The 17,849-nt window shown below is 49.2% G+C and overlaps 1 protein-coding gene across 4 annotated transcripts; it reads right to left on the minus strand.

The window, feature by feature from the left end:
- Positions 1-7,043: 7,043 nt before the first annotated feature.
- RSAD1 (radical S-adenosyl methionine domain containing 1) lies at positions 7,044-17,774 on the minus strand. 4 transcript variants are annotated; one of them, XM_055407576.2, is made up of 10 exons: positions 17,084-17,763; positions 16,583-16,716; positions 16,273-16,477; positions 12,402-12,644; positions 12,030-12,093; positions 11,476-11,623; positions 11,221-11,275; positions 10,245-10,348; positions 9,905-10,065; positions 7,044-7,487 (listed from the first exon to the last, which is right to left on the minus strand). In XM_055407576.2, the coding sequence occupies exons 1-9, from the start codon at positions 17,216-17,218 to the stop codon at positions 9,948-9,950; spliced, it is 1,206 nt and encodes a 401-aa protein (XP_055263551.2). In that variant the 5' UTR covers positions 17,219-17,763; the 3' UTR covers positions 7,044-7,487; positions 9,905-9,947. The 4 variants fall into 4 exon arrangements, 2 of the variants coding, with proteins under 2 accessions (XP_055263551.2, XP_055263550.2); XM_055407575.2 differs by having other exon boundaries at positions 12,279-12,644; positions 17,084-17,758; XR_008683420.2 differs by lacking the exon at positions 7,044-7,487 and having other exon boundaries at positions 9,931-10,065; positions 11,532-11,623; positions 12,279-12,644; positions 17,084-17,774.
- Between the last annotated feature and the right edge of the window lie 75 nt (positions 17,775-17,849).

Raw genomic sequence — 17,849 nt, forward strand, 5'->3', positions numbered from 1 at the left:
TTCCTCTTTCTCTTCCCCTTATCTCCTCTCCTGCCTTGTAGCACTCCAAGGCAGGAGCCAGAGACTGAGGGGTGCCTTGGCCTCGGCAAGAAAGCCGCCCAAGATTAGCTCCTCCAGGAGACTGGGTCTGAAGGAGCGAGCCCCAAAGAGGAAGTGAGCGTGCCGCCCGCCCCACAGCCTCCCTCACCCAGAAAGAGAGACACTCAGATGCAGCGGGGGGTTCTGTCAAGGCAGTTCCCGTTTTATTGGTGTAAGCTCCTCATATATATATGCAAGCAAGGGGTAAGCGTGGGACTTTTAAAAGAGGCTTTCCACTCACATCAAAGCATGTAAGGGTGGGGGTGTTTAGGAGCCACTCAGAACCTTTCGGGTTTATCTGGGCCACGCCCCCCTGACATCTGTCAGGCGCCGTCTTGCTGTGAGCACATGTAAGGTGCCTTGGCCACGCCCCCTGTCATCTGTCAGGCACCGTTAAGGCACCCTATACAGGCTGACAGTTTTCACAGTTCATCTTTTATTGTTCATGAATTAATCTGAGGGATTAGTGAGAGGGCAGGGGTCCTCAGGCGGGGGCATGTCCATGACAGCTTCCCCAGTGCTGTGAAGCAGTCTCTGTGAGCCCAGGCCCTGCCCACCTTGCCCTCCATCAGGGCTGCCAAGGCCTCAGACAGGGGATCTTGCCCCTCACTTTGGTCCTAATCAAAATAAGAAAGGTCAGCCAAGAAAGTGAGGCATGTGTAAGTTGGTCAGGTTCAAGGGCAGGGGGAAGTCCCATGCTGAGTCAGGGACAGCAGGAATGGAGGTAAGGAGACCCAAGGTCTCGGAGGGGTGAGCAGTGGGCACCAGGAGAGACCTAATCCAGAGGTAGGGGCAAAGGAAAGGTATGCTCTGGCGGAAGCGTCTCCCAGGTGTCAGAGTCTGGGAGGCAAGTAGGGGCAGCCCCGCCTGCACAGGTAGACACCTGAGGAATGGGGCCATTCCTGACTGACCTGCTGGGGGAGGGCAAGGAGCACTGGTCTGAGGAGTCACCTAATGAGGGACCTTCCTTCTGCTTGGGTGACACTGCCTGGAGGCTGTCAGTTTGCCCTGTGGCCCACATCCACCTGAAAAGTAGCAAGTTCTACACTGGGCCAGAGGGGATTTTCCAGAAACCCAGGGCTACCTACTGACAAGTTTCAGCATCACAAAGAAAGGACAGGTGTTCCTTCTGTCTTGTCAGGAATCAGGAATTCTTGCTTGGAACCTCTTTCCCTAGGGCTAGCATGCCCACGGCCCTGTAAATCACAATGAAAACCCTAATAGTAATAACTACCACATTTGGCAAACGTGCATTTTGTGTCAGGAACTGCACGAGGCTCTTTCCATCCATCCATCCATCATCTCCAACCCTATTAAAACCCTGACTAAGGTGTGATCCCTGCTTGCCGAGGTGAGGAAATGGAAGCTCACAGACTTAACTAAGGCCGCCAGCTAGTAATGACACCGGCCCCTCGCAGAGGCGTTGCTGTGGCAGCCTCTCAGCCCATACCCCGGAGCCTGACTACCACACAATCTTTCCCCCACCCCCGAGGAAGTAGGAAGAAGGGGCTGCTGCTCAGGCTGGGTGTGAAATGGGGGCTGTGACCCAAGAAGAAGGGGCAGGGCCAACTGGTTTCAACAGACACTGTGGCCGAGGACGGTTGCCTCCTCTCACTTACTCCTCGGAGAGCCCAGCACGGGGGGCAACCTCCGACACTGGCTGGTCCAGAGCTTCTGAAATATGTCTGAGCATCAAGTTCACTGGAGAGTGTTTAAAAATACAGATCCCTGGATACAGAGATTTGGATTCTACAGATCTTAGGGAAGCCTAGGAATGTGCATGGAGCCTCTGGTATTTCTGATGCAGAGCCAGGTTTGACAGCCTGGGACTGGTCCAATCCCTTCATTAAACAGTCAAGAAAACCAGTCTCAGCTGAGGGAAGTCTTACAGCTAAGAAGCAGCACAGTGGAGATTTGGTCCCAGGAAGACACACCCTCAACATTAGATGGCTCTCCTGGGAGGAGAAAGCCAATCTGAAAGTTGACCATATCTCTGGTGGAGAAGGCAATGGCACCTCACTCCAGTACTCTTGCCTGGAAAATCCCATGGGCGGAAGAGCCTGGTAGGCTGCAGTCCATGGGGTCGCGAAGAGTCGGACACGACTGAGCGCCTTCACTTTCACTTTTCACTTTCATGCATTGGAGAAGGAAATGGCAACCCACTCCAGTGTTCTTGCCTGGAGAATCCCAGGGACGTGGGAACCTGGTGGGCTTCCATCTATGGGGTCGCACAGAGTCGGACACGACTGAAGCGACTTAGCAGCAGCAGCAGCATATCTCTGGAGCTTAGAACTGACAGAAGAAGTCACAGGGCAGAAGATAGACTCGATATATAAATATTTGAAATTTCTACAAAACTCACTTTCCAAAGAGTAAAATCTATGAAAGATAAAAAGGACAACATGCTGGAAGTAATACTTGCAGCAAATATGACAAAGAGTTAATATACTTGTAATTATTTATCTATATAAATATTTCATTCAACTTGATCAGGAAATCATCAAGGCTAAATAAGCAATTGGCTAAATAGAAATAAGCAAAGAGCTTAAATGTGCACAGAACACAATAGTTAGTAAACAAACATTAAATGGAGGGACTTCTCTGGTGGTCCAGCGACTAAGACTCTGCACTGCAAATGCAGGGGGCCTCAAGTTTGATCCCTGGTCACATGCCACAACTAAGACCTACTATAGCCAAAATATTTGTTTAAAAACAAATACGGAATGGAGAACCTTTGATCTGGCTGGAAAACTTTAAAATGTAAATTGAAACAAGGTACCATTATGACATATTAGACTATTTTTTAAACTATATTTGTAAGTGACACAGATCAGTTAGATGCTTTTTCTGACTCTTCCTTTCAGAAACCTCTGAACACTCCAATACTGTCCCCACAAAACCGCTCACATCATCAGTTCCCTGATCAACCTTTCCTGGGCACAGCTTTCTGGTCCTCTCAGTCCCAGGGAACCCATCTCCAGCTTGCATCATCTCCCCTTCTGTGGGCCTCTCACACCTTCTGAACTGTCACAGCGATCAGTTTATCTGATGGTCATTCCATGTGCTAATCTGTCCTCTCCAAGTGGAAGAAAGACTCTAAGAGGCTCCAGTTTCCTCATCCCTTCTTCCCTTTCATATTTTAAGTACTATGGTTTGGCACTACCGTTGACTTTGGGATACACAGTTCTGGTGAGCAAGGCAGACAGCTCCTGCCCTAACCCAACATCCAGTTTTGGGATGGAAGACAGACAAGAAAATGGGCCATCAGAGTAGATTACAGTAAGGGGCAGAATAAACCCATTCGTTTATTCCCTCATTCCACAAGAGGACACTGAGCTCTACTACGTTAGCCACTGGGGAATATAACTGCTTAAGACAGAGCCTGTCCTCATCCACTCACAGTCCAGAAAAGAGAAGACATGACTGGAGGGTCAACTAGCCAACATTCAGAAGGTGAAATGGAAACTACATCCTAAAGTACAGAGAGTTACAAGGAAGGGTTGATATCCACCAATTGCTTGGAACTGATGCTGGGAGGGATTGGGGGCAGGAGGAGAAGGGGACCACAGAGAATGAGATGGCTAGATGGCATCACCGACTCGATGGACATGAGTTTGAGTGAACTCCGGGAGTTGGTGATGGACAGGGAGGCCTGGCGTGTTGTGATTCATGGGGTCACAAAGAGTCGGACACGACTGAGCAACTGAACTGAACTGAACATACATATGTAAATAGAATAGGATTTGGAAAGAGTTGTTTTCTGATTGCCTCTTAAAATCTATTTTTACCACCCCCCCTTTTTTTAATTAACCAAGCCCTTCTATTATGGGAAATGGTGAGGAAGCAGCAACATGCTTACTATCTGGAATGCAGACATGATGGCTGGAGCTCCAGGGACCACGTTAGACCATGTGGAGACCTTAGGGATGGATGCTATGAAACAATACAGTGCATAGAGTTAGAAGCCTGGGTTCCTCATGACCAACAACCATGGGTCCACTAGGCTAGCCCTGAAATGCTTTGTCTAGACGTCTTCCATGTAGAAGAAGAAGACAAGCTTAAGCTTATGTTATTTTGATTTTCTGTCATGTGCAGTTGAACCTATGAACCTAAACTTATCTGATACACATATCAAACCTCTGTAGAAGTATAAAAGTGACTATACTATGGTAATGCTTACATTTATTATTATTACCATTTTACATTTAGAGTATATTCATGTATTATGTATATAAGTATCTGTTTTGGAGCCTCAGTGAACTCAGCTTGCCTATCACCTCCTAGTGATGTGACCTGGGGCAGTCAATTTGTCTGAGCGTGTCTGCTTATCTGTAAAATGGGCATTATAATAACAAAATTTATGTCACTGAGTTGTTGTGGTGCTTAATGAATTAATGCCGATAAAATTCTTGCACCATGCCTGGTTTACAGCTATTACTGTACTACATTATGCTATCCCATTATGGCAGATCCAACCAGAAAAACCTAGGACATATTGTTGAGTAAAAGAAACAGGTTGCAAAGCTGGCACATGAGTATGATCCCTTTTGTGAAAAATTATTTTTATTTCTACATAGATATGTATATCAAGAGATGTCTGGAGGGATGGTTGGCCAAATGTTGTAGTGGTAATTCCTAGATAGTAGGAGATTTGCTTTCTTCTATATGGTTGGAAAAAATCGTTATTATTTTTTGAGCAGGAAAATTTCTAAAAATTTTCCCTTGGAAAACAATATAACAACTCATACTAAGAATCATTAAAGCATCCATACCCTTTGACCCAATCATTCTTGGGAATTGATCTGAGGAAATAATTCAAATGCGGGAAGAAGCTATATCCGTAAAACCATGTACTACAATATAATTTGTAATAGAGAAAAATGGGGAACCACTTAAATGACATATTAGGGTAATACTTACTACAATTATTCACTTACTGGAACACTGTGCAACACTTAAAATGAGTAAGATGATGACCATGTGACAATATGGAAAAATGCTCATGAGAGACTGAGAAGAAAAAGGAGCAGAACGCAAAATTAGGTCTGTGTCAGGAGCACAACGAGGCAAAAGTCTTGCACGCTCCTGAGTGAGGACTGGAAGAGAGCACAGCGCAGTTGAGTTTGCTGGGACCACTGATTGTAGACGTTTTTTTTCACTTAAAATTCTGACCAATGTTTCTATAATGTTCTTTGCATCATTTTTAAAATTGGCTTTGGGACTTCCCTGGCGGTCCAATGGTTAAGACCCTGCACTTCCAATACAGGGGTGCAGGTTCAATCCCTAGTCAGGGAACTAAGAGTCCACATGCCATGAGGCATGGGCCAAGAACAAAAAAGAAAAAAACAATTAAAAAACTGGCTTCAAAAATCTCTTCAGGGAAAATAAAGGAAAGCAGGAAGAAGAAGAGAGGATGGAGAAGATGATTCTCCCAGAAATGGGGTCTGGATGAGGAGTTCAGAGGCAATCTGAACACACGGCAGTTTCAGCTGGGTCTTCTACCTGGGTGGAAGTGATCAGGTGGAACAAAACAGTTGCCTGAGTTAGGGAGACAGTACCTTAGCTGATACTAAAGTGAGAATTAATAGTGCTCTCCAGATTGAAATCCTCTGGAAAAACTGATGATGCTTGCCATTGATGACCAGTGAGCTGGCAAGGGCATGAACTGCCAGGCCTCCTGGAGTACAGTTTGGCACTGTGTATCCAAATGAAGGATGCAAATCTCCTCGGAATCAGCAACCCCAGTCCTTGGGATTTAGCCTAAACGTAAGGAAATGATCGAGCCAGTGTATAAAAATATTTACACAGGACATTCATTACAAAGTTTATAAAAATAAAAAAGTAAACCTTCTGCTTTACCAAAAAGGAATTGGTAAACTAAATTTTGGCATAACCATGCAGTGGTACACTATGAAGCTACACTAAAAAATTAGGATGTAGATATGAATTTGACATGCCAAAATCCCCACCACACCTGAGGGAGAATAAGAAGGCAACGAAAGCAAGATGTATACTATCCCCTTTTCGTAAAACTTTATCTAAAGATGTTCATTTGCATATAAGAATCTCTGCTAAGATACACACCAAGATCTCAAAGTGGTTAACCTCTGAATGGTGGGATTACAAATGGGATCAAGCAGTATAGTCCAACTGTAATAAGCAACCCCAAGTCTCCTGGTTTATAACAGTGAGTGTTACCACCCCCTCCTGCTCCTATGTGGTCACTCCTCTGCCCAACATTTTCTCCACTCCAGGACCCAGGTGACTGCAAGGGCCTCTATGTTAACACTGCAGGTCTCTATGGTGGAAGTGTTAGGGGAAGCATACTGAAACCGCCCACCCTGGACAGGCATCATAGGAACCATTAGAATGAGTTGTTTTATGACAGGAGGTCCTGGTAAGGACCACGGAACTAATAAGCCGCCACCAACTGGGAGAGTTCAGGAAAGGTCACAAAGAGACACCACATGTCCAACCACCTCCCAGAATCCTCCTCGATGGCATCCATCTTGGCTGAACAAGGCGTGCACCACCAGGAAGGACTCTGAGTCAGAATGACTGGCTAAAGACAACTCGGAAACTAATCCCATCACCATAAACCCCGAGACTGCGAGCCACTGTGGCAGAGCAATTCCTGCTCTCCACCTGGGCACCCTTTCCCAATAAAACCTCTTGCTTTGTCAGCACATGTGTCTCCTCGGACAATTCATTTCTGAGTGTTAGACAAGAGCCCAGTTTCGGGCCCTGGAAGGGGTCCCCCTTCCTGCAACAGAAGGAGGAGATGGTAGACCACCCACTGGCTCTTACAATCTGTGTTGGGCAAGTTTCCAGGCCCTTCCCAGGTTCAACAGAACAGGAATATATACTGGTAAACGTTTTGAACAATAAAACAAGTTACCATGTAAGTTATTTCATCCTTGTCTTAGCACGTTCAGGCTGCTGGAACAAAAATACCATAGCCTGGGTGGCTTAAACAACAAACGTTTATTTCTCACAGTTCTGAAGGCTGGGAAGTCCAAGATCAAGGTGCCAGGAGATTTGGTGAGGGCTCGATTCCTGGTATATAGCCATCTGTCTTCCCTCCATGTTATCGCATGGTGGAAGAGGCCAGGAAGCTCTCTTTCATAAGCACATTAATCCCTTTCATGAGGGCTCTATCCTCATGACCTAATTACCTCCCAAAGCGCTGCCCCTGAAGACCATGCCTCCAGGGATGAAGTTTCCACATATGGATTCAGGAGGAGCATGAACATTCAGTTTACAGCAATCCTATTAAAGTCCTTTCTTTGCAGGATGCAGTTCCTTTCCAGGAAGTGGATGGTCTCTCGAAGATGGGACATGTGGGTTCTCCAGGAGGGAAAACATAGAACCTGAGACCAATCACCAAGGCAGAGATGGCAGCTTCAAGCCTGAGGCAGAGGGGCCAGAGAGAGGTCAGGATTTTGGCTAATTTAAGAGACAGGTCAATCAACCTGACCCATGGTAAGAATAAAACAACAATGTGACAGAAAGTTCTAAATGTCCAAAAGTGTTATGCCAGGTCTGCTACCTTACTGCTTATATGACTTGAGTCAAGTTAGATGGCCTCTTCGAATGTCCCCATATGTAAAATGCAAATCGAAATAGCTGTCCGCTTACCTTACTTGGTTGTCAATGAAGGTGGGGGTGGGAATGGGGTGGGGGTGAGGGTGAGGGTTGGGGTGGCTCCATTGTCAGCCCTAAAACTGTCAGCACTCCAGATGGGGAAGGTTTGGTCCTTCGAGCTGTAACTACACTCTCCCACACACATTTCTCTAACTCCTCTCATCACCTCATCATCAGAGTAGTTTGTTCACCCTTCTTATTTGTATCCATATGCCTTTCAACAAGACAGGTGAAAACTGACAACAGAAGCCTCCACATGCAGGAGGAGAACTCCTCTGATGAATGATCCTGAGAAGGCCTGGACGCAGAGGGAAGGACCTCACTCCACTTGGCCATGTCTGGAATTAGCCTCATTTCCCTTGTTTCTCCAGATCCCCATCTCTCAGAATGGAAGGCAGGAGAGGATGGGGTTTCTCATCCTGGCCTGACCACTGAGCCATGATTAAAAACTAGATTCCTGGACTCCACCTTCTGGAGATTCTGATTCACCTGGTGAAGAGGGTGGGGGGGTGTGTGCGGGAGGCTGAATCACAGAAGGTGATCTGTGCCATCCCCACTGGACTCCCATCCTGCCCCTCTGCACAGACCTCGTGAGGTGCCCCAGCAGGGAGGGCTCAGGCATCTCAGGTGGCACGAGCCCTGGCAGAAGGGAGAAACCTGAGTGGGCCCAGGTTATCTGATGGCACACCTGCACTGGCCCCATGCCCACGTCTTGAATATCATGATCAGGGGAAGGCTCAAGAAGAGGCTCCCAGGCAGAACACACAGGTCACCGTGCAAGCTATGCTGGGGTCAGAGGAGGTAGTAGGAAAAAGGCATTTCTCCTTTTCTGCTATCAGTCCCTCAGAACCAAAGGCACTGCAGGCTTCCCCAGCTCCTCTATATACACTCACTGATAGCCCTGGAGTTTCTCTCTTTATATGTCTGTCAACATGATGGTGAGTGCCTTGAGGGCTGGGTCAGGTCTTACTCCTCCCTGCTCAGTGCTGGCACACAGTTAGTGCTTTCTGAATATTTCATGAATAAAGGAGAGGTGGTAACACTTACCATGTTACCACAGGTCAAAAAAAGACTGATACTCACACCCTCCAGGCACATGGGAAATGCATGTGCTCACCTCTGAGGGGTGGGGAAACCCCACCCTTAGTCATCTAGCTAGAGGCTGAGCTTTGCATGCCCTGATTTGCAAGGGTATTAAATTACCTTTGGCAACAGGGAACCCTTGGACATGATAAGTTATTTGCCTCTCCACTAGTCTCCCCGACACTGCATAGAATTACTAGGTTAAGAGTATCTGCCCTTAAAAAAAGAAAGGGAAAGCTTTTTTTTTTTTATGGACACAAGCCAGTTAATGAATGTAGATGGAATGATAGAGTCAGAAATTTACATTTTGCAACTTCCAACCTAACCACTGATTTAGGCAAGGAGAATCGATAAAAGCTAAGATCACAGCCAAATGATGAGGTTTGGGAAGGAATCTCAGCCCTACACTGATCCTCAAGCCCCCAAATCAGGATCCCACATGCCACTGAAGCCCAGACAAAGGAGAGGACCACAGTTAAGACAGGCTCCAGATAGGCTTATTAGGTTATTTAAATAAAATCAGGTGACCATTTCTGCAGGTAAAAGGCCAGGGGAGAATTACCAGGCTCTGATCTTTCCTGAATTCTCCCCTCCCCTTTCCCTCTTAGCTCCCTCCATCTTCTCTCTTTCAAGGGAAAGGCTGCAGTGGGGAGGGAGAAGACTAGGGGGCACCCTGGAAGATCTGAGGCTCCTGACACCCACGCACATCCTAGCTGCCCAAAGAGATGAGGCAAGCCTTGCTCTGTTATTTCCCATTGTTCTCAGAGTCCAGCAGGCTGCTGTGCTGGACGTACATGTCCTGTCCTGTCCTGTCGGGGCAGGAAGCCTGAGAGCTCTATTTCTCAGAATCTTTTGCCAACCAGGATTCGTTTAGAGTCTACTGATGAGAGGCACCCATAGAAACCATTACTCCTTCTTTGGAGTAACGCTTCCCTGGCAGTGGTAGGTGCACTTGATGCCAGTCCCCAGGCCAGAAAAGTCCTCCCACCCATCTCACTGTAGCCATTCCCCTGGGGGTGCCAGGGCTGGGCAGTGATCAGAACCAGGACAGCACCCGCCAGTGACAATGTCTGCAGTCATCCCAGCCCCCAAAGCCTACCTGCAGAGTCCTGGCTACAGAACATGTGGCTCTCCTCCGGTGACTATCCTCTGGGCACGGAAGAGGGGGTCCTCTGCTGCCAGGCCTCTTGGAGCAGAGATAGAAGGGACAGCAACAGAGAGTCCAGCACAGCCAGCCCCTCCCAGGAACACCGAAGACCCCTGGAACAAGAGGCCTGGCTGTGACTGCCCCCTCTTACCAGTTTCAATCCTCACGCTCTGCCAATGCCCAGGCCCTGGCACCAGAGGCCCTTCCTTGTCAGTCTTTCTCATGTTTCTCTGGTCTGCAGGTGTGTAGTCAGGGTTCCCTGGGACACCTAACCACTGCCCCCACAACACACCTGTGATCCAGCAGCAACAGGCCCTGCTCTTGTAGCTCCTTCACCTCCTTGCTGGCTCCAAACAGGTCCCACAGGGTCAGCTGGGGCTCAAACTGCTGCCAGTGCTGGGAAAACAAGAAGGGGCAGAGATGCAGAAACCACAAGGTGGGGAGCTGGCAGGGGCTATTCCAGGCCACCTGCCTGGGGTGTAGTGAGGGGTGGCTCCAGTCCAGCACAGAGATCTCAGAAACTGACTATCATGTACACCAGGACCAGGTCAATGGGTCAGCAGGGAGGTGGGCGCCTTCACTCCTATTCCATGTCCAAGCCAAATCCGGCTCCCAGCCAAGTCAGGTCTTCCTTTGCTCATTCCCCTCCCTGTTCTGGTCAGAGTAATGGCCAACTCTAGTTGGAGCTCTCACTGGAAAAGACCCTGATGATGGAAAAGGTTGAAGGCAAAAGATGAAGGGGGTGGCAGAGGGTGAGATGATTAGGCAGCATCACCAACTCAATGGACATGAATTTGAGCAAACTCCAGGAGATAGTGGAGGACAGAGGAGAATTGCATGCTACAGTCCTTGGGGTTGTAAAGAGTCAGACATGACTTAGCAACTCAACAAGTCCAGGTTCTATGGCTCTGATTTCATCTAGAGCAGTTCTGGGCTTCACTGATCTTTATTGCACTTACTATCTGAGCTTTTAGCTCTGCTTAAAAAAGATTTGAAAACTCTTAATCTAGCCTATTCCCTTAGATGGCTGAGAAAGTTAATATTCAGAGGTGAAAGGATGTGTGCCTAAGGCTGCAGCAGATGGGGGCTAGAGCCCAGATCTCTGTAGCCCTGGTCGAGGGTTCTCACCATTGCCTTCCTGCCCAGCGCTCCTGCCCATCAGGTCTCAGCTACCTCGAGCTGCCAGTGCCAGAGGAATGGGAGGGTGTGTGTGTGTAGAAGACAGAGTGAGACAGAGTGATTTTTACCAGGTGAGATAGACTTCTTACCTGGTGAGTGATGCCCACGTCTGTGCGTAGCCCCATGGCCAAAACTTCCTCCAGCCTGAAAGAAAAACCAATAGGGCGTCTTGGAGAGGAGACTTATACTTCTCCCATTCTTCAAACTCTAGTTGGGATATGTGTTTGGGGGATTTATGAGGATCACACAGCATGGGACAGGATGGGGGAAGGGCAAGGCAGGAAACAAAGATGTGTAGGTGGGGATACAGGGGAAGCCTGGGTGAAGACCCCTCAAGCGCTCACAGCTCCAGCTCACTCAGGGGCATGCGCCTCCGGGTGCCGTGACCAAACAGCATCACCTCCTTCATCCAGTTGTCAGGCTCTAGGGTCTGGATCCGAGCTTCTCGGGTGTGGCCCCCGGCTCCCTGGGGTATAAATCGTCCATGGGCCCCTGACAATATAAACAGGTTAACAGCAGCTAACACTGTGTGCTTGTCAGATGCTAAGTCAGTGGTTCTCAAAGCAAGGCCTCTGGACCAACAGCATTTCATATGCTAGAAATGTAAATCCTCAGGCCCTGTCCAATTCCAGAAATTCCAGAATTTGGTTGGGGTTCAGTTGGGTTTTAACAAGCGGGCCAAGTAATTCTGATGCATGCTAAAGATCAAGAACCACAATGCCAGGTACTATCCCACGCACCTCAAAACACATACTAAAGAGCTCTACAAAGTAGGCAGTACTTTTTACCACACTCTACATATGAGGAAACAGAGGGCCAGGGAGGTTAAGTGGCCCAAGAGCACACAGCCATGACACTGCTCTCCTGAGTCATCCCATCTGTGGTTCATGGGACTCACCGGGCCCAACGCCAAGGTATTGACCGCACTGCCAGTAAGTCCAATTGTGGGTACTAAGCGCCCCCTGTCGGGAGGGAGGGAACAGTCACTGCAGAGAGAAGTAGGTGGGCCAATCCCTGTTCAGGTAAGAGGCACCTGGTTACAATGTCCCACCATCTCAGGCCTTGGAAGCACCCTTCTCCCCAAAGGAGAGAACCGCCCTGTCATGCCTTAGCCTGCTCAGGCCCTATCTTCAGCTTTAGGACTTACATTCCGGGCAAAGTTAGAGACCTCATACTGGCGAAAGCCAGCCTCCCGCAGGATTGCCCGTCCCTCCTGGTACATCTCAGCGGCTAGTTCGGGGTCCGGGGCAGGAAGGGCACCCTGCTGCACCTGGGTGAAGAGTGTGGTGCCCCGCTCCAGGGACAGCTGGTAGAGGGACACGTGGTCATCACAGCAGCGCAGCAGTTCCCGCAGCTGCCTGAGCCACGGCCCCACCTGCTGTGCCGGCAGCCCCAGCATCAGGTCCACAGAAACACGCCCTGGGAAGAGGCGCTGGGCCTCCGCCAGGGTCTGCAGAGCATCACTGGCCGAGTGTGTCCTCCCCAGCAGCTGGAGCTCAGTGTCATCTAGAGACTGGAGAGAGAGGGTGGAGTATAAGCACACAGGCCAGCTCAGAGGGAGACAGAAACACCCGACTGGACTTACTGCAGACACAGATCCAGGGGAAAACACAGGACATGGCAGGGAGCTGGAAGGTGGATGGTCAAGCCAGCAGCAAGGGTACCATTCACTAAAGGGTTACCATGTGCAAAGTATTCTTATGTAATACCTAATTTACCCCCAAACCCTCCAATACTAGCTCCATTTTACAGATGAGAAAACTGGAGTTCATTGAGTAGCTTGCCCAAGGTCAAACAATGGTGAAGTTGGACCTGGAAATTAGAACAGTCTGACTCCAAAGCCAACAATCTTTTTCTGGTATTACTTTTTATTTTAAAATTTTCAAACTTATAGAAAAGTTGCAATTAACATTTTTGCCACTTTTGCTTTGTCAATCTCTAAATATGTGCTGAGTTGCTTCAGTTGTGTCCAAGTCTTTCCAACACTATGGACCATAGCCAGTCAGGCTCCTCTGTCCATCGGATTCCCCAGGCAAAAATACTGGAGTGGGCTGCCATATCCTCCTCCCGGGGATCTTCCTGACCCAAGGATCAAACTCATGTCTCTTATATCTGCTGCATTGGCAGGCGAGTTTTCTGCCACTAGCACCACCTGGGGAGCCCCCTCTCTAAATATACACATACATTATTATTATGTTGAATTTTTTGAGAGTAAGTTATAGACCATGCTGTCTAAAAGAACCACCTGAAAGGATGAAAATGTTCTGTAACTGCACTGTCCAATATAGTGGATACAAACAGTCAAGGCTATGGTTTTTCCAGTGGTCATGTATGGATGTGAGAGTTGGACTGTGAAGAAAGCTTAGCGCCGAAGAATTGATGTTTTTGAACTGTGGTATTAGAGAAGACTCTTGAGAATCCCTTGGACTGCAAGGAGATCCAACCAGTCCATCCTAAAGGAGATCAGTCCTGGGTGTTCATTGGAAGGACTGATGCTAAAGCTGAAACTTCAATACTTTGGCCCTCTCATGCAAAGAGTTGACTCACTGGAAAAGACTCTGATGCTGGGAGGGATTGGGGGCAGGAGGAAAAGGGGACGACAGAGGATGAGATGGCTGGATGGCATCACCGACTTGATGCATATGAGTTTGGGTGAACTCTGGGAGTTGGTGATGGACAGGGAGGCCTGGCGTGCTGTGATTCATGGGGTTGCAAAGAGTCAGACACTACTGAGCAACTGAACTGAACCACATGTAGTTGTTTATATTTTAGAAGTTAATTTAAATACTCATATTCTAAGTGTTTCCTAGCATGAGGTCAGTGGCAACTATATTGGTCAGTGAAGATATAGAACATTTTAGTAGAATATGGTAGCCAATGCCCACAGGCTAGTAGGCACTTGTAATATGGTTATCTAAATGTAAAAAACATTTAAGAATAGGGACATTCCCTTACACAACCACAATCTAATTACAGAGTTCAGGAAATGTAACACGGACACAATCCCATTATCTAATAATACACAGTCTTATTCAAAGTTGGCCAATTGTCCTTAAATGTCTGTTGTAGTAATTTACTCTTCCCACCCCAATTCAGTATTCAATCACAGGTCACACACTCCATGCAACTGTCACTGTGTCTTTAGTCTACTTTTAGTTGAGATCCTCATCCTGCCTTTATCATTTATGATACTGACATTTTTGAACAGTACAGGTCAGTTGTTTTAAAAACTGCCTCTTAGGGAATTCCCTGGAAGTCCAGTGGTTAGGACTCAGCGTTTTCACTGACAGGGGTCCACGTTCAAAATCCCTGGTCAGAAAACTAAGACTCCACAAACTACACATTGTGGCCAACCCCCCCCCCCCAAATATCTCTTAATTAGTCCGAGAAATCTCCTGTACATCATTGTGTTTATAGTCAGCAATACTGTACTGTACATTAAAAAGCTGTTAACAGGGTAGATTGATCTCATGTTATCTGTTCTTATCCATACATATACAAAGTTTCTTAGGTGTCCTGATGTTTTCTCGCAATTAGATTCAAGATATGTTAGTATTTGGAGGCCAGAATATCTCAGAAATGGTGTATCCCTTTCAATATGTCCCATAATGATAAAGCCCCGACCCCAAACTCTTTGGTAAGTGGTACATAAGTGAAGAGGAACTAAAAAGCCTCTTGATGAAAGTGAAAGAGGAGAGTGAAAAGGTTGGCTTGAAGCTCAACATTCAGAAAACAAAGATCATGGCATCTGGTCCCATCACTTCATGGGAAATAGATGGGGAAACAGTGGAAACAGTGTCAGACTTTATTTTTTTGGGCTCCAAAATCACTGCGGATGCTGATTGCAGCCATGAAATTAAAAGACGCTTACTCCTTGGAAGGAAAGTTATGACCAACCTAGACAGCATATTAAAAAGCAGAGACATTACTTTGCCAACAAAGGTCCGTTTAGTCAAGGTTATCGTTTTTCCAGTGGTCATGTATGGATGTGAGAGTTGGACTGTGAAGAAAGCTGATCGCCAAAGAATTGATGCTTTAGAACTGTGGTGCTAGAGAAGACTCTTGAGAGTCCCTTGGACTGCAAGGAGATCCAACCAGTCCATTCTAGAGGAGATCAATCCTGGGTGTTCATTGGAAGGACTGATGCTAAAGCTCCAATACTTTGGCCACCTCATGCAACGAGTTGACTCACTGGAAAAGACTCTGATGCTGGGAAGGATTGGGGGCGGGAGGAGAAGGGGACGGCAGAGAATGAGATGGCTGGATGGCATCACTGACTTGATGGACATGAGTTTGAGTGAACTCCGGGAGTTGGTGATGGACAGGGAGGCCTGGCGTGCTGTGATTCATGGGGTTGCAAAGAGTCGGACATGACTGAGCGCCTGAACTGAACTGAACTGAACATGTACTTGAAATGGGTGTGTGTGGAGTGGGGGTGGGGATACTGGCTACAGAAATACCAAGGGCCAATCTGAGGGGAACACGTTTCTTTCCCCACTTAAAACCCTTCAGTGACTCCCTTGTCACCACTAGGCAAAACCACAAGTTTCCTAGTATGGTGCTGAAGACTTTTGGGCCCCAGCTTGCAACTTTGTCCCCAGCCTCTCCAGTCACAAGGAATGGCTCAAAGGTCCCCCCAAACAGGCAAGCTCTTCCAAGCTCTGTCTTCCCCCCTCAACACCCTCCTCTGATGGATTCCTCTTCCTTATTCAAACATCACCTTCTCCAGGAAGGTTTCCATGATTTTGTCAGACTGACATGCCCTTCAGGCTATACTCTTCAAAGCCTTTTGTAGAGACCCCATTCACAAGCAGACTTTATCATGCTGCAATGATCTGACCACCTGTCTACATCTTTCTGTGTCTCCAGTCAGGTAGTAAATCTTTCAAGCATCTACTATGTGCCAGGAATTGTAGTGGCTGCTTGCAATACCGTGATGAACAAAAAGGCATGCATGATCCCTGCCTATAGGGCTTGTAGTCTAGCTTAGAAACAGACAAGTAGGTGTCACCACACACTTTTCAGTGCCTACAGGGCCCTCGCACACAGAAGGAGATCCATAAATATTTGCCCTATGAATGACTGTGACTGGATGAGAGACATCCTGGAAGCCCCAGGATAAGGTGAGTGAGATGGGTTACCTGGAGGCCAATGGACAGCCTGTTGACTCCTGCTGCCCCAAATGCTGCCAGCCTGGAGCCTGAGGCCGAAGTGGGGTTGGCCTCCAGTGTGACTTCAGAGTCTGCAGGCAGGTGAGTTGTCTGGGCCACTGCTTCCAGGACAGCTGCCACAGTATGGGGGCTGGCCAGACTGGGGGTACCCCCACCAAAGAACACAGACTCCACTCTAGGGAAAGAGAATGGAGATGAACATGTGGGGGAGCCCTCCGGGATGCCTGCAACCTGTTCTGCTGCCCTACATAATTCCCAAGACCCTGCCCCCAGCACCCACCGTCGCACTCCGCTGAGTCGCAGCAGCGTCTGAGCCTCGGTCACCAGACAGCGCCTCAGAGCAGCCTCGTCCACACCACGGGGGATGTACTTGTTGAAGCTGCAGTAACTACAGCGCTTCTCGCAGTAGGGCCACTGGGGGCAGGGGGCACGTGAACCGGATGAGAGGTGGCCCTGGGCTTGCCCCGGCCATTTCCAGGGTTCAGTCGCACACACCCCCATCCTGATTCCGAGGTCCGTCAGCAGTGGCTACCGCATCTAAGCCACAGAACTCTCCAAGGGGATTAGTAAGCCCACTCCAGGAGGAGAAAACGGGTTCAGAAGGGAAATCAGGTGTCAAGGTCAAGGAGACTGTGAGCACCAGAGACTTCAGTTCTCCGGACCCAGACCTCTCCCTGCCCGGACCTCGCCTCGGGCCGGTGAAGGCCGGCAGCGGGGCCCGCGGCGAGACGAGCGCCACGGGGGCCCGGGGCCCGCGGCCCCGCGTCCCCTCCCCACTCACGTGGACGTAGAGCGCGGCGCGCGGGCTCCCGGGCGCAGGGCTCGCGGGTCCTCCCGCGTCCTCCGCGGGGCGGCGCCTCTGAGCCGCCGCGGCGGCCTTCACCCAGCCGCGGGCCCGGGCCCGCGGGAGGGCCATGGCGCCCGCTATGGCTGAGCGGCCCGTCGCGCGGGTCAGGACGCGAGCCCGAGACGAGCCCAGGGTGGGTCCGACGGTGCGCGCAGAGCCGGGCGGGGTGGGGCGAGCCGCCGTCCCGGAGGAAGGACTGGGGCCGCGCGGCCGCGCCCTTTGACGGAGCACCGCGCCAAGGGCTCGGGGCCGTAGCGCCACCTGCTGGGCACCGATGCCCTCACCGCAGCCGCCCGGCCGTCCTTTCTCTGGCGGCTGGAGGTGTAGTCGGGGAGCGCCCCCACTTTTTGGCACCACATCGCGAGCGAGTTCCTGGATCGATCCAGGACCTCTTAGTTCGTTCAATAGGTTTTTTCACGTTTTATGTGCCTGGCTCAGAGTTTGGGCGCTGAGAACATCCAGATGCAGATCCAGATGTACAGGTACAGGAGACAAGGGAGAGGTAAACCAACAAGCGACAACAGGCTGCTGCTGCTGCTAAGTCGCTTCAGTCGTGACCGACTCTGTGCCACCCCATAGACGGCAGCCCACTATGCTCCCCCGTCCCTGGGATTCTCCAGGCAAGAACGCTGGAGTGGGTTGCCATTTCCTTCTCCAGTGCGTGAAAGTGAAAAGGATACCAGGCCAGTGTGCTTCGTGC

This window comes from Moschus berezovskii, chromosome 20 (genome assembly GCF_049115385.1).
Source record: "Moschus berezovskii isolate FMDL1 chromosome 20, NW_MosBer_1.0, whole genome shotgun sequence".
Lineage (NCBI taxonomy): Eukaryota > Metazoa > Chordata > Mammalia > Artiodactyla > Moschidae > Moschus > Moschus berezovskii.